The 13,182-nt window shown below is 47.8% G+C and overlaps 1 protein-coding gene across 3 annotated transcripts in view; it reads left to right on the top strand.

Moving 5' to 3' along the window:
• Positions 1-13,182, top strand: part of Elac2 (elaC ribonuclease Z 2) — a 21,058-nt gene that overhangs the window by 2,657 nt on the left and 5,219 nt on the right. For 2 of the 3 annotated variants that reach the window (XM_026780501.1, XM_026780502.1), the window contains 12 exons: positions 219-276; positions 1,331-1,399; positions 2,597-2,728; positions 4,775-4,833; positions 5,167-5,225; positions 5,321-5,393; positions 5,975-6,087; positions 7,290-7,385; positions 8,212-8,350; positions 8,434-8,519; positions 10,202-10,320; positions 12,249-12,345. In XM_026780501.1, the coding sequence (XP_026636302.1) occupies positions 219-276; positions 1,331-1,399; positions 2,597-2,728; positions 4,775-4,833; positions 5,167-5,225; positions 5,321-5,393; positions 5,975-6,087; positions 7,290-7,385; positions 8,212-8,350; positions 8,434-8,519; positions 10,202-10,320; positions 12,249-12,345 (1,100 nt within the window). Of the gene's footprint in view, positions 1-218; positions 277-1,330; positions 1,400-2,596; positions 2,729-4,774; positions 4,834-5,166; positions 5,226-5,320; positions 5,394-5,974; positions 6,088-7,289; positions 7,386-8,211; positions 8,351-8,433; positions 8,520-10,201; positions 10,321-12,248; positions 12,346-13,182 lie in introns of those variants that run through there. The other variant, XM_026780503.1, reaches the window with a different exon arrangement.

Raw genomic sequence — 13,182 nt, 5'->3', positions numbered from 1 at the left:
GAACTAGCTCTTGTAGACCAGGCTGGCCTCGAACTCACAGAGATCGGCCTGCCTCTGCCTCCCGAGTGCTGGGATTAAAGGCTTGCACCACCACCGCCCGGCTGTATAGATAAAATTTAAAAAGCGCTTGCTAAGTTTTGTGTTAATGTAAAGTAAGTCCATACTGTATTTATTTGAGTGCTATATTAAAACATAACTTCTTGCTTGATTATTTCTAGGAAAAATATCTAGAAGCAATCAAAATATTTTCTGGTCCATTGAAAGGAATAGACCTGGGTATGTCGTTGATTGTGTCTCGTTATCTCGTATTTCTTTTTGTATGAGCCCTGCTTTTCAAATTAGAATACACCAAGAACTGGTTTAAGGCAAACCTTAATATCACATGCTTCATTCAGCATGCTGTGGTTTCTTCTTTCTCTTGTTCCTTCTCTAATTTTTTAAAATGATTTATGTGTTTTTATTTCATGTGCATTGGTGTTGTGCCTACATGTATGTCTGTATGAGGGTGTCAGATTCCCTGGAATTGGAGTTACAGACAGCTGTGAGCTGCCTTGCGGGTATTGATAATTGAACCCAGGTCTTCAGGAAAGGCAATCAGTGCTCAACTGCTGAATCATCTCTCCAGCCCATCTCGGTCCTTTTTTTTTTTTATTATTCTGTTTTTTGAGACAAGGTTTCTCTATGTAGCTTTGCAATCTGTCCTAAAACTTGCTCTGTAGAGAGGCTGACCTCAAATTCAAAGAGATTGCCTTGTCTCTATCTCCCAAGTGCTGGGATTATGTGGTTAAAGGCATGTGCCACCACCACCCAGCTACCTGTTGCTTCTTTTCATGCCTCAAGAATACTGGCTTAGCGGGCAGAGTGCTTTAGCCTGATACATGCCTACAATCATTTCTTTCTCTCACAACCTTCACTCGGGCTCCAGATTCCTTCCCTGGTCCAAGATGGTTCTTGGGACCTCTAATTCCTTGCAGGAGGAAGTGGTGTGGATGTTTCTATCAGTACTCGTGGTTAAAATGAGAGAGTTTGTGGCTGGTAATCTTATTAGCTCAGGGCTCTTGCATTTCAGCACAATAATAGTTTACATTTTTCTTACTGAATCCTGCCCAGTGCTCATAGCATGATTTGCCTTGACTCTGCTCCGTAAAAATGGCCGATTTGAGTACAGCTTCCCTTTTTTTCCCCCTCTAAAAATGTTAAAGAAAACCTGGTTTTATTGGCGTATTCCCAGTAAAATTCTAGGGAAAGCCCGTGGCTGTGGCTGGGTTCCTGCAGGTTCATTTTCCCGCTAGTACTAAGGCTTACGATTTCTTGACCTCTTTTCCTGCAGCTGTGCGGCCACACTCTGCCCCAGAGTACAAGGACGAGACCATGACTGTTTACCAGGTCCCTATCCACAGTGAGTCTGGGAGCCAGATTTCCCCGGAGGAGGTGGCTGTTAGTCCCACCCAAGGGACATGTGGGTGAGGAGAGACTGTGAGGACTTGGTTTGAGTAGCCTGTTGTTTGTTTTCTGAAGATAATAAGAAATTTGAGGTTGGATACTGCTTTTCAGACCTTAGCCTCTCGTGAACAAATATACCAATAGTGCACTAGGGCTGCATTTGTTTGTTGCAATTAAGTGTCTTTTTAGAGACTTTTTAATAACTGCAACCTATAAGAGGGGCATTGGACTGAGAAGCTCCAGCCATGTTTGTGAGGTACCCGGGCCAAAGGATGTGGTTTGAGTTGGGAGTAGAGATGCACACCACTCTGGCTGAGCAGTTCATGCCAGGTATTACCTACCTTTGAAGAGAGGACCTGGTGGTAGGGAGATGCCCTTGACATTGCAAACTGGCATGATCTCGCCAGTTCCTGAGGGCTATAGAGCAGACAAGAGAGCCAACAAAGGCAGAACTGGGAGTGGAGCTGAAGTTTATGTTAGCCGTGGGTAAAGGGTGTGTTTCTTGAGCAGTGGCGCCAGTGGCTTCTTACCAGCAAGGGGATTGGCCTACGGTCTCTCTTCACTTCACTCACTGCCATCCCTCCCAACTCCATCTGGAAGTGTCTCCCTTTCTTATTTCTTTCCAGCACCCCCCCCCCCCTTTTTTTCCCCCTCCAGAGCACACGATAGTTTACTGTCACGTGTTTTCCAATGGTTGACACCTGCGCACTTCAGGCCAATGTTTCCTTGGAGCCCAGCAGGTCCTGATTGAGTCACGTGCCTGGAGGAGCAAGGGCAGCTTCTGTTAACACCAGCAGCTGTGCTTCAGCTTTTTGATCAGCAGCCGCCCCCGCCCTCATTCCCGACCCCTTGATTTTGATACCTAAATAGCTGCAGAATTCTGCTCCTTTTAGTGATGGTATCCAGGGGGCCTGTGCAGGATAACTGAATGGTGGTAGCTGAGCTAGTTTATAGCCTGGATGCTTTCAGTCACATACTGTTGACTCCCTTCTGTGGGCAAGGCCCTGAGCCAGGCCAGCAGGCCAATAGCTTGTTATTTCCTACCACAGGGAAAGGAGTGCTGGTCTGATTGACATTAGGGAATTCTTGCTTGTTAACACCTGGGCTGCAGCTGTGGGACGTGTGTAATGTGATGGCTTCCTCTGCTGCCCAGGTGAACGGAGGTATTGCACGCGGCAGCCACTGCAGAGCCCAAGGTCTCCCAACAGGCTCAGTCCACCACAGTCAACATCGGACTCAACACCAGCTGAAAACGGACAGCACCTTCCAGATGGCAACAGGACAGGTAAACTGTGGGGCGCACCTTGTAGTTCTTACTCCTTGTCCTTTCAAAAGATTGTCTCTAATTGACCGACAGTAAATGTGTACGTTTGGGCGTACAAAGAGTCAAATTAGTTAACTTATCTGTCGTCACAGCAAGCTGTGTGTTATGCTAAGCATATTAAAAATGCATTATTTAAGTGACCCTCCCTCCCACAGTGCCTCACCCAGTACTTCACGCATGCTGGACAAGCTTTGCCCACCGTGCCACCTCTCCAACCCTATGTGAGCAGTTTCGAAATGAGCAGCACACAGTTTTCTGTGGTCACCATATAGCGTGGCACGAAACTTTACATTCTTTGTATTCCTTTATCAGCTCCCCTCTTCCCCCACCCTCTCCTCTGACCTTTGGTAACCTTTCTCTTATTTTTTCTGTGAGATAAGTTTTTTGTTGTTTTGTTTTTTTAAGATTCCACATGTGGGTGAGGTCATACGGTGCACATTTTTCTGTGCCTCCGCCCAGTATTGCAGTTGACAGATCTTTGCCTCTTACTGCTCTAAGTTAGGGTCTTCACTGCAAAAACACTGTTTACACAAGTAGATGCTTTTCTTTGTCAAGTATAGCCCTGGTCTAGGGAGAGAGAGCATGAAAGGTTGTAAGGAGATTGACAGTCCTGAGTGTCAGGCCAGTTTGTAGCTTTGGATAGCCCCAGGATGTGTGTTCATAGAGGAGCAGTGCCTGGCACTCTCCTGGGTGTAGGGGGCTTTTGTGTCTTCATTAACAAAACAGTAACTCAGAGACTGGTTGCTGTACTCACACAACAGACAGGTCAGTGAGAGTGTCAGCCTCTCTTAGAAGGCCGCTATCCAGGACTTACTCTGAGGATTGAGCACTCAGACCCTGCTCTTCAGTGTTGGGCACAGCTGGGTCAGCTCCTGCTGGTCTCAGGGCAGGTGACTAAGAAGGCAGACCTTGACAAACTTATTTTATATGGCAAGCAGAGAGGACCAAAACTTGGTGTGGGAAGTCCTCCTGTATATGTGTTGCTTTATTGGTTAATGAATAAAGGAGCTGCTTTCGGCCAATGGCTTAACACAATATAGCCAGGCTGGAAAAGATAGAGTAAGTGGAGTCAGTGAGAAGCCATGGAGTCTCCAGAGGTAGGCCATGAGCCTCGTGTAAAATATAAAGTAATAGAAATGGGTTAATTTAAGATATAAAAGCTAGCTAAAAATATGCTTAAGCTATTGGCCAAACAGTATTGCAAATAATATAGTTTCTGAGTGATTATTTCAGTTCTGGACACCCGGGAACGAATGAACAGCCTCCACCAACAAAAACTCACATGTTTCCTTCAGGCCTTTAGCTGTTGTCTCATTTTTCTTTTATGTACTTGTTTATAAAACATTACAGCGAGAGCTGGCAGGATGTCTCAGTGGGTAGACCCTTGCTGGCAAGCCTGAAGACCTGAGTTTGATTCCCAGAGTCCACACATGGTGGAAGGGCACATAAGCACAGTGTCAGTCTCCCCCCCCACACACCTACATCACCCCCATAAGTAAATGTATATAAATAAACATTACGACTTATTTTATCCTGCCCCCAAGTATTAAGCCAAATGGGACATGTAAACAGTTTTACTTCCCATTCTGAGTTTTCTAGCTGGAGTTTCCTTCCTCACCTTCTCTTTCCCTCCTTCCACTGTACTGGAGAAGAGCCTAGGGCCTTGAGCCTATTAGGCAAGCATTCTCTCTCTGGACTAGTTTCTGTTTCCTTGTTTTGAGACAGTTGTTTGAGCTGCCTTTGAATTTTTTTTTTTTTTTTTTTTTTTTTTTTTTTTTTTTTGTCTCCCTGCCTCAGCCTCCCAAGTAGCTGTGATTACAGACATGCACCGTCAGGCCTGTTCACATCAGAAAGATAAAGGGATGTGTAGTAATGACAGGGTCATGCTTCTACTTCAGGATGGGGTCAGCAGTGTCCCTTTAATGGACTGAAGGAGAATTAAGGAATAGTAATTTCGGAAGCATATACAGCCTTCATGTTCACCTTGTTAAATGTGCTTTTTCTCAGGTGTCGGCGGGAAAGCAGGAGGCAGGGACCCTTCCTTAGTGGTAGCTTTTATCTGCAAGGTAAGTCTTGGCAGAAGTGGGCAGTGAGTGGGCCTGTGGCTGGTGGCCAGCGGGTGGTGTGTGCTGGTTCTGAGAGCTCTTTGTTGCTGTTAATACGGAAGAGTGACACTTCGTTAAGTTCACCGCTAGGTGACGGTGTGCACAAGCACTGTGTCTTAGTTCATCTGGCTCTGACTCTGAAGCCTTTCCAAACAAACCCTTCTTTAGAATATGTGTGCCTGCTGCATTTTATTGATTGTGAGCAAGTAGCAAAAGGTAGATCCTTTTCTGAGAAAGCTAGGACAGACTGCGCCATCAGCATCTGAGATTGTACGTGCCTTCCCTTTGTCGCAGCTGCACTTGAGGAAAGGAAACTTCTTGGTGCTTAAAGCAAAGGAGCTGGGCCTTCCTGTGTGAGTGTCAGGCCCTTGGGAACTCCGTGGGGGGCAAGGGAGGCTGTGTTACAAAAAGGGGTCTCACAACATGCTTGCCTGTCTCTGTCTCTCAGTGGGACGGCCGCCATTGCACCCATCATTGCTGCTGTCAAGGACGGGAAGAGTATCACCTTCGGAGGAAGGGAGGTGAGGCTCCTGGTTCTCGGGATGTAGCACTTGCAGGTGGGGCCTGGAATGCTGGGCAAAACCTCTGTTTGCCATAAGCTTACGGACACTTTGAAGGATGTGTGGAACGTCTTGGGATTACCTACTCTTGGCTGGATGGTGGAACCCTTACCTAGTGATGGACCCCTGCAGTGCTCTGCCTGGGCATTCTTATATCTTGTCTGCTCACACCTGCTGGGCTTTTGTGTGTGTAGATGCTTCCCCTTGTTCCTGCAGAGCAGTCCCTGCCTTCAAGGATGGCCTTTGCTAGCAAGTCTTATAGCAGAGCTGTGCTCTTTGTCTACGGAGGTGTCTTTGGTATCTTACATGCTGTCCCTCCCACTAGCCACTCTGGTTTGAAATGTCTTTGTAGACAAGTGCCCATCTGCTGAAGTAGGAACAAACAGAGCAGGGAAAGGTGGGTGGCAACCACTCAGGTCAGGTATTTTAAATATGGGTTGTGTAATGGTGACAGTTGCCTTGAGGGACATTTGATTGTGGCTGAGCTAAGACTGTTCTGGAAGAGCACTCTGCTCCAGTCAGCGACCTGTCTCGTTGTCTAGATTGCTCCTGAAGAGCTTTGCACACCCCCAGACCCTGGTCTTGCGTTTATCGTGGTCGAATGTCCTGATGAAGGATTCATCCAGCCTGTCTGTGAGAATGACACCTTTAAAAGGTAATGATGAGGGACTTTGGGTGGGAGAAGTGAGAGCCGTCACTGTTCAACACAGACGTCTACGTCCCAAAGACAGACCATGACCTTGAGATGCACTGTATCTCTGGGAAGGCCTGAACTTCGGGGTTAAGGTGTGTCTTGATCCTATTGGCAAGAGTTGGGCAGTGTTTGTAGTTAGTGCTCTTTGGAATGAAATTTGAGAGCAACTGACAGCCACAAGCCATCAAGGACTAGACAAATCAGCTGCAACTTAGAGAAAGTGAGAGAGAAGGGGGTCATAAAGAGGGGGAAGACACACGATCAAGAGAGAGACATCTGAATCTAGATCAAATTCCAGAATGAATGTGCAGGCAAATAAATTATCTGACCTGTTTCTTCCTTTATGAGCTTTCTTCCTCAACTGTGTTGAGACTAATGAGGTAGGACAGTGTCGCAGACCCTGTGACCTAGATTGTGCTAGGGGCAGTCTCAGCATGGAAACATCTTTCTGGCCCAGGTGTTGTGTCCACTGGAACACAGCTTGTTCTGCAGCTGCAGTCCTGGCTGGAAATTTCTCCACCGTGTATTTTTGGTACTCAGGCTCAGCCTTGAAAACACTTGGCACCTGCTTTCCCACTGAGCTTCATCTCCAGCTCTTGGTCTTTCTGAGACAGGATATCTCTGTGTAGGCTCAACTGGCCCTGGTCATGCGGTCCTGCCTTAGCCTCCTTAGTGCTGAGTATGGTGCTACTACCACCTTAGGTAGAATCCTTAAGCCTCGTGTCTGTCGGACTTTACCTCCTCCCTAGTGGCTTGTTTGTATTTCTTGTCCTTCACATGCTGTGTGTTCTACCTGTACAACAGATCCTCCTGGTTCCTGTACCTTCCCACAGTAGTGTCAGGAGCCCCCTTGGTCATGTTCTTTGTGCTTTGGTGTCCTGGACACAGACTATCCTGTTGTGAGCCAGAGGAACTTGAGAGTCCTGTGCCTATGTGAGATGGTGTGTGTCTGTCTCTGTCTGTCTGTCTAGGGGTGATGGTGGTAGTGAAAACAGCCACTGAGCTAAAAGGAAGTGTCACCAGGTTAGTAGGCCATGCCTGAGAAGTGGTTCTCATGACAGCACTGAGTATTCCAATTCATGGCTGCACAGTCGGTCCCCTTTCATGTATATCCTGAGCTTTTATCTCTTTCTGAAGGAAACTCCGTTCTTCCTTCTGTCCAGGTACCAGGGAGAGGCCGATGCCCCTGTGGCCTTGGTGGTCCATATTGCCCCAGAATCTGTACTCACTGACGGCAGGTACCAGCAGTGGATGGAGAGGTATGAGACCGGTCCAGGACACAGGGTGACTCTTGTGGGTGGTGTTTGAGTGTATGTCCACTAAGTACTGCTCTCTCTCACCTGAGCCTGCCTGAATTTTCTCTGGGATTCTTGTCTTAGAAATTCTGGGTGGGTCCCTCTGTAGGAAGGGAATCATCGCCACTAGGTGGCGAAGTGGGCCCACTTCCCAGTTGTCCAGGACTCCTCCTTTATATTCCGCTCAGTCAGTGCAGAGGAGAGACTGGCAAATGTAAAGGAACAGCCTGCTTCAGCATCCCACTGCACGTATGTGTGTGACGTCAACTGCTCTGGCTTCCTCTCGAGCAGGTCTGTGAGGAGAAGGTCCACCATCATTTAATAATCCCGCACTGGCGAATAGCACCCGAAGGGTGTTTGTCTTGGGTATTTGGTAACCTCAAGTGGCTGCTTAGCCGCCCTGCCATCTGCTTCACCACCTGCTTCCCTGTCCTCTCTGCCCTGAACGGTTCAGGGTCTTAAGCTCTATCTTTCGTTCCTCGTGAGTCTAAGTCACAAGAACACAAATACCCTGTTCTTGGGGATGTTTTCATATCCCCACGTGAAGGTCTAACACGTTCTTAGTTTAACCACCGTTCTTTCCTGCATACTCCAAAGGAAGCCTCAGGAGGGACAAAAGCCTGGACTTCAATAAGGAGCAGCAGGATTATGTCTGGCTGTGTGGTTATTGTTTGGGGCATATGACATAGCTCTGCACATGTCCATCACATTAACCTGTTTGTCTACGGTCCTTTCCCTGAGCTAGGGTGATCCTGACAGACACTGTTAACAGTGGGCTGTCTCTTTTTAGGTTCGGTCCTGACACACAGCACCTGATTCTGAATGAGAATTGTTCTTCAGTCCACAACCTTCGCAGCCACAAGATCCAAACCCAACTCAACCTCATCCACCCTGACATCTTCCCCCGCCTTACCAGCTTCTGCAGTAAGGTAGCTAGTGCCCCGCAACTTCCTCGCCTGTGGATTCCCCGCCTTTGCTTTCTGACCAGGAAGTGTGTTCTTGTCTCTTGCAGGAGGAAGGCTCTGCCCTCAGCTTGCCCACAGTTCGGGGCGAATGCCTCCTCAAGTATCAGCTTCGCCCCAAGAGAGAGTGGCAGAGGTGCGTGCAGTTCTGGCCTGTGGGAACATCTACGGGCTGGGGGGTTTTCTGGACCTGGTCAGTAGCGGTGTTCTGGAAAGCATTTCTAGCCGTGTGCTTTCTGCCACAGTAGTCACCTGTGCAGTAGCAGGAGCGCCCAGCTCCAGTAATGGGATGCTCATTGAGACAAGGTCTCACTCTGTAGCTCTTGCTGACCTGTAACTTGCTATGGAAACCAGGCTGGCCTCAAACACAGAGATCTTCTGGCCTCTGCCTCCCAAGTGCTGGGATAAAAAATATGTCCCACTATACCTGGCCCCAGTAAAAAGGGCTTTAATGGTATTTCTGATGTTTTACTCATCTTGTACATATTTTTCTTGTTTTAATGCAATAGTAAATGTCTTCTATATGTCTTTGATTGGAACTCTGCTTCCTAAAGGTGAGTTCTAAATGTGGGGTATTGGGTCACAGTGTGTGACTTCTTTAGGCACCAGTGACCATACACTGCCGCCTGGAAAGCCCCTGCATACACACTCCCAGGCAAGTGAGAAGTCTCTGCTGACTACCTGATGGCTTGTCTTCTTTTGGGGGTGTGAGTGTGCGGTCCTCATGTGTCCTAAACTCCCAGCATCATTGTTAGAGCAGATCTTGTTATAGAATGTCACCGTGCTGTTGTGGTTGAATAGTCATTGCTCTGGGTGGTATGCCTTGGGCCATGGGCATTGCTATATGCCTTCCTCAGCCTGTGTGCCAGTGCGGATGTCATTCCGAGGTCCCAGACCCACTGCACTGAATTGGACAGGTTGACTTGGAGCTGCTTTTTAAGCTTTGGGGGACTTTCCTGCTCAGCTAACCCAGGGAATCAGCCCTCTCAATATTGTGCTGAGTGGAGAGGAGGCCAGCAGTACCAGCATTCACTGGCACTCACTGAGGGTGTAGGCTCTCTGGGTGCACCCCAGAGCTCATACCAGTTCTGGTTCTGCAGATCACCCCAAGAGTCTCAGTTTGCCAGCTGTGTGCATGCTCACTTTAATTTGAGAGGTGCTCGCTGGAACCCTGCTTCTCAGCTAGGGCCCTTGTGGTCCTCCTAGGGGACATTGGCTCATGTGGAGACATGTGATTTTCACAGCCAGGTGTGGGGATGTGGTGCTGCGGGGACAGCTCCACTGTAAAGAAGAACTCATCTTGCCCAAGCACCAGGAAGGCCTGACTGTCAGGCTTGAGGCCGGAGAGGATGTGACGAGCCAGAGTTAGTCAGGACTTACTCACCCTATTTAGTTGGGAAGGTTTCAGAGACTACAATTGCCTGGGTCGTTATCTATAGGAGTGTTCTCTTCTATTCCTCTATTGGTTACTTTTCTGTTCCTGTGATAAAGCACCATGACCAAAATAACTTAAGGAAAAAAAGTTTATTTTGACTTGTGATTCCAGTAGGTCAAGGGTTCATCACGGTGGGGAGGCATGGTGTGGCAGGAGCTTAAGGATCATAACCTCAGCCACAAACAAAGCAGAGGAGTGAACTGGAAGAGGGTCAGGCTGTAAACCCCCAAAGTTCAGCTCCAGTGATATTCTTCCAGCAAGGCTGCGATTCCCCATCACCTCCCCCAGCATCATCCAGGAGCTCATGTTCTGAACATCCAAGTCAGCATTTGCCGAGAGGCTGTGCAGGCCCCTTGGGTCACCCAAGTTATTTTCCTCTGCAGGGATACCACACTCACCTGCAATACTGATGAATTCATAGCCGAAGCCTTGGACCTCCCCAAATTCCAGGAGAGTGTGCAGGAATATAAGAAGAGTGTGCAGGAAAGCCCAGCCCCAGAAGGTGAGCCAAAGCCCTGCCTGCCTGAAGCTTGCAGTCTTGAGCAGGCCATCATACAAATTGCAACCTGATTACTTAACTTGGGACTTCTCTGTATTATATATAACAGAGGGTCGAGGGAGGTGTTGCAGATCTTAGTGCATATGACCCTACATCAGTAAACTCTATGTTTAGTGGCAGTGTCTGGGCACTCTTGAGAGTCTACCTGTAGGAAAATGGTTAGGGAACACTTGTGAGACCATGTTCATCGTCCCTTGCCACAGTTGCTGTTGGGTGTTGCTGGTTGACTAAGAAGGGCCATGGAAGATGCTGGCCACATTATTGCTCCATCAGGGAAAGCAATTGGAGAATTTTGTGACCTGTGTACTTTAGGGATTTTTCTTAGTTTTCAGTTAGTGATAAAGAAAATGCTGGAGTAGAAGGGTGTGGGTTTTAATCCAGATGGCCTTTCTCAACCTTTGCTTTTCTGAAGGTCAGCGCTAGGTCAGCCATTCCTCTTCCCAAGTGTGTCTGTTTCCTGGGAGTTGCTTCATTCTCTCTCTCTCTCTCTCCCTCCCTCCCTCTCTCTGTCTCTGTCTCTGTCTCTCTCTCTCTCTGTCTCTCTCTCTGTGTCTCTTGCTCTCTTTCTTTTTTTGCATTTTTAAAGTTATTTTATTACTTTAAAAAAATGCCAATCCAAATTTCCACTTCCTCCTCTCCTCCCACTTCCCTCTCACTCCCTCCACATACCCTTTCCCCCACCTCCTCCAATCCTAAGAGAGGGCAAGGCACCCTGCCTTGTGGAAAGTCCAAGGCCCTCCCCGTCACATCCAGGTTGAGCAAGGTATACATCCCAAGAGAATAGGATCCCAAAAAGCCAGTACATGCAGTAGAGACAAATTCCAGTGCCTTTGTCATTGGCCCCTCAGTCTGCCCCAAATGTCAACCACCTTCAGAGGGACTAGATTGATCCCATGGTCATTCATTCCCAGTCCAGTTGGAGTTGGTGAGCTCCCATTCGCTCAGGCAAACTGTCTCTGTGTGTGATTCCCCTCATGGTCCTGACTTCCTTGCTCATACTCTCACTCCTTCCACTCTTCAACTGGATCTTGGGAGCTCAGTCCAGTGCTCTGATGTGGGTCTCTGTCTCTGTTTCCATCTGTTGTTGGACAAAGGTTCTATGGTGACATTTAAGATAATCATCGGTCTGACTACAGGGCAAGGCTAGTTCAGGCACCCTCTATATTGCTTAGGGTCTTAGCTGGGGTCATGCTTCATTCTTTCTTGAAGCATGAATTTAATCAATAAAAAAATATCAGGAGCCAAATATTGGGGGGAAACCTGGAAGATCAGAGAACCAGGAGCAGCTGCCAGTTACTTCCTGTCTCCTTTCTCAGTCCAAAAAGGGGTCTATACCCCACCTTGTCACTTCTGTCTCCACCTCCTGATTGCTGGGATTAAAGGTGTGAGCTGCCACCATCCAGCTTCTATGGTTAACTAGTGACTGGCTAATTTTGCCCTCTGATATCCAGGCAAGCTTTATTTGTTAGAACACAAATAAAATACCACTTTCTGATTAAGTTGCTGCCCTGGTGTGTTAGATACTGGCCACCCTGGTGAAGCTGAGGGCTAGCCCTGTGTTGTGCAGCAGATGGGCGATTACATGCACACAAAGTGTGCAGTTTTGGTGCAAGGTGGAGGTGCCACCTGCATGGAGGAACTAGTGATTGGGAGTTAAGGAAACCTCCTCTGTCATTTAGTGGTGTTTTGCTTTAAAGAGAAGCCTGAGTAATTACTATCTTCTAGGTGCTGTTCTTCCCTGACAGCCTGCAGGCCTCATACTGAAAAGGAAACACATTTTCCCAGTGCCCCCCTAGGAAAGTGAATTGCACCAGATGGTTTGCCCACCACATGACAGAATGCTGACTCAAGTGCACTTGTATTTTCCACAGAGAAAAGAAGCCAGTATCCCGAAATTGTCTTCCTGGGTACAGGCTCTGCCATCCCAATGAAGATCCGAAATGTCAGCTCCACACTCGTCAACTTAAGGTACCATGTTTGCCCCAGAAGCTGCTGGCCACCAGGGCTTGCTGCTAAGCAGTCCTCTCCACTCAACTGGTGTCTGGGAGTGGAACCAGTGGGCTTTGCTCTGTTTTATTTTATTTAGAATATATTGTTGAGAACTCACTATGTTGACCTAGCTGTCCTGGAATATCAGGCAGCCCTCCTTTATCTGCCTCCCGAGTGCTGGGCATGCTGTGTCTACCTGCTTACTGCTGGGAAACAACCAGATCCATCCCCTCATGACTTTGGAGAAAAAACTGAAACCTCCTCTGCTGTACACAATGCTGCAGGGTGTCCCAGTGAGCTTACACATTAGGCCTGTGAATGACAGGTGACTACTGACTTGGTTGACACATTAAGAGAGGTTGCTTTAGTTGTTCAGCCTAAACTGCAGGTCCAGGCTGTGAGCTTGTGTCTAAACCAGTACCTGTGTTTCTCTCAACTTCTTGCTGGTGCATCTCAAAGTTTTTGGGGTCTTGCACATTTGTTTATATTCAGTTAATGAACTGAATTGAGTTCTGTTTGTTTTGTTTTTTCCTGGTTGATTTCCGGGCTTGCTTAGGTTCATTTATCTGCAGATATGTCAGAGCCACTATGAAGTGTTCATGACCAATGCTCTGCAGACATGTTTGTCAAGGAAGCACATACTGGTGAAGCACTGGTTAGTTCTTAGAGCTCATTGTAGTGGGTGTTAGTGATGGCCAAGCAATAACAGGGTAATGCTGCAAGTGTGCACTGTAGTACGCAGGTGCACCCGAGGTCAGACAGTGTGCACTGCGATGCACCAGTACATCTGAGCCAGTGTGCACTGTAGTACGCAGG

The sequence above is a fragment of the Microtus ochrogaster genome, chromosome 7 (assembly GCF_000317375.1).
Source record: "Microtus ochrogaster isolate Prairie Vole_2 chromosome 7, MicOch1.0, whole genome shotgun sequence".
NCBI classification, from domain to species: domain Eukaryota; kingdom Metazoa; phylum Chordata; class Mammalia; order Rodentia; family Cricetidae; genus Microtus; species Microtus ochrogaster.
Note: the sequence above shows the minus strand (reverse complement) of the source record. Positions and strands in the feature narration are given on the sequence as shown.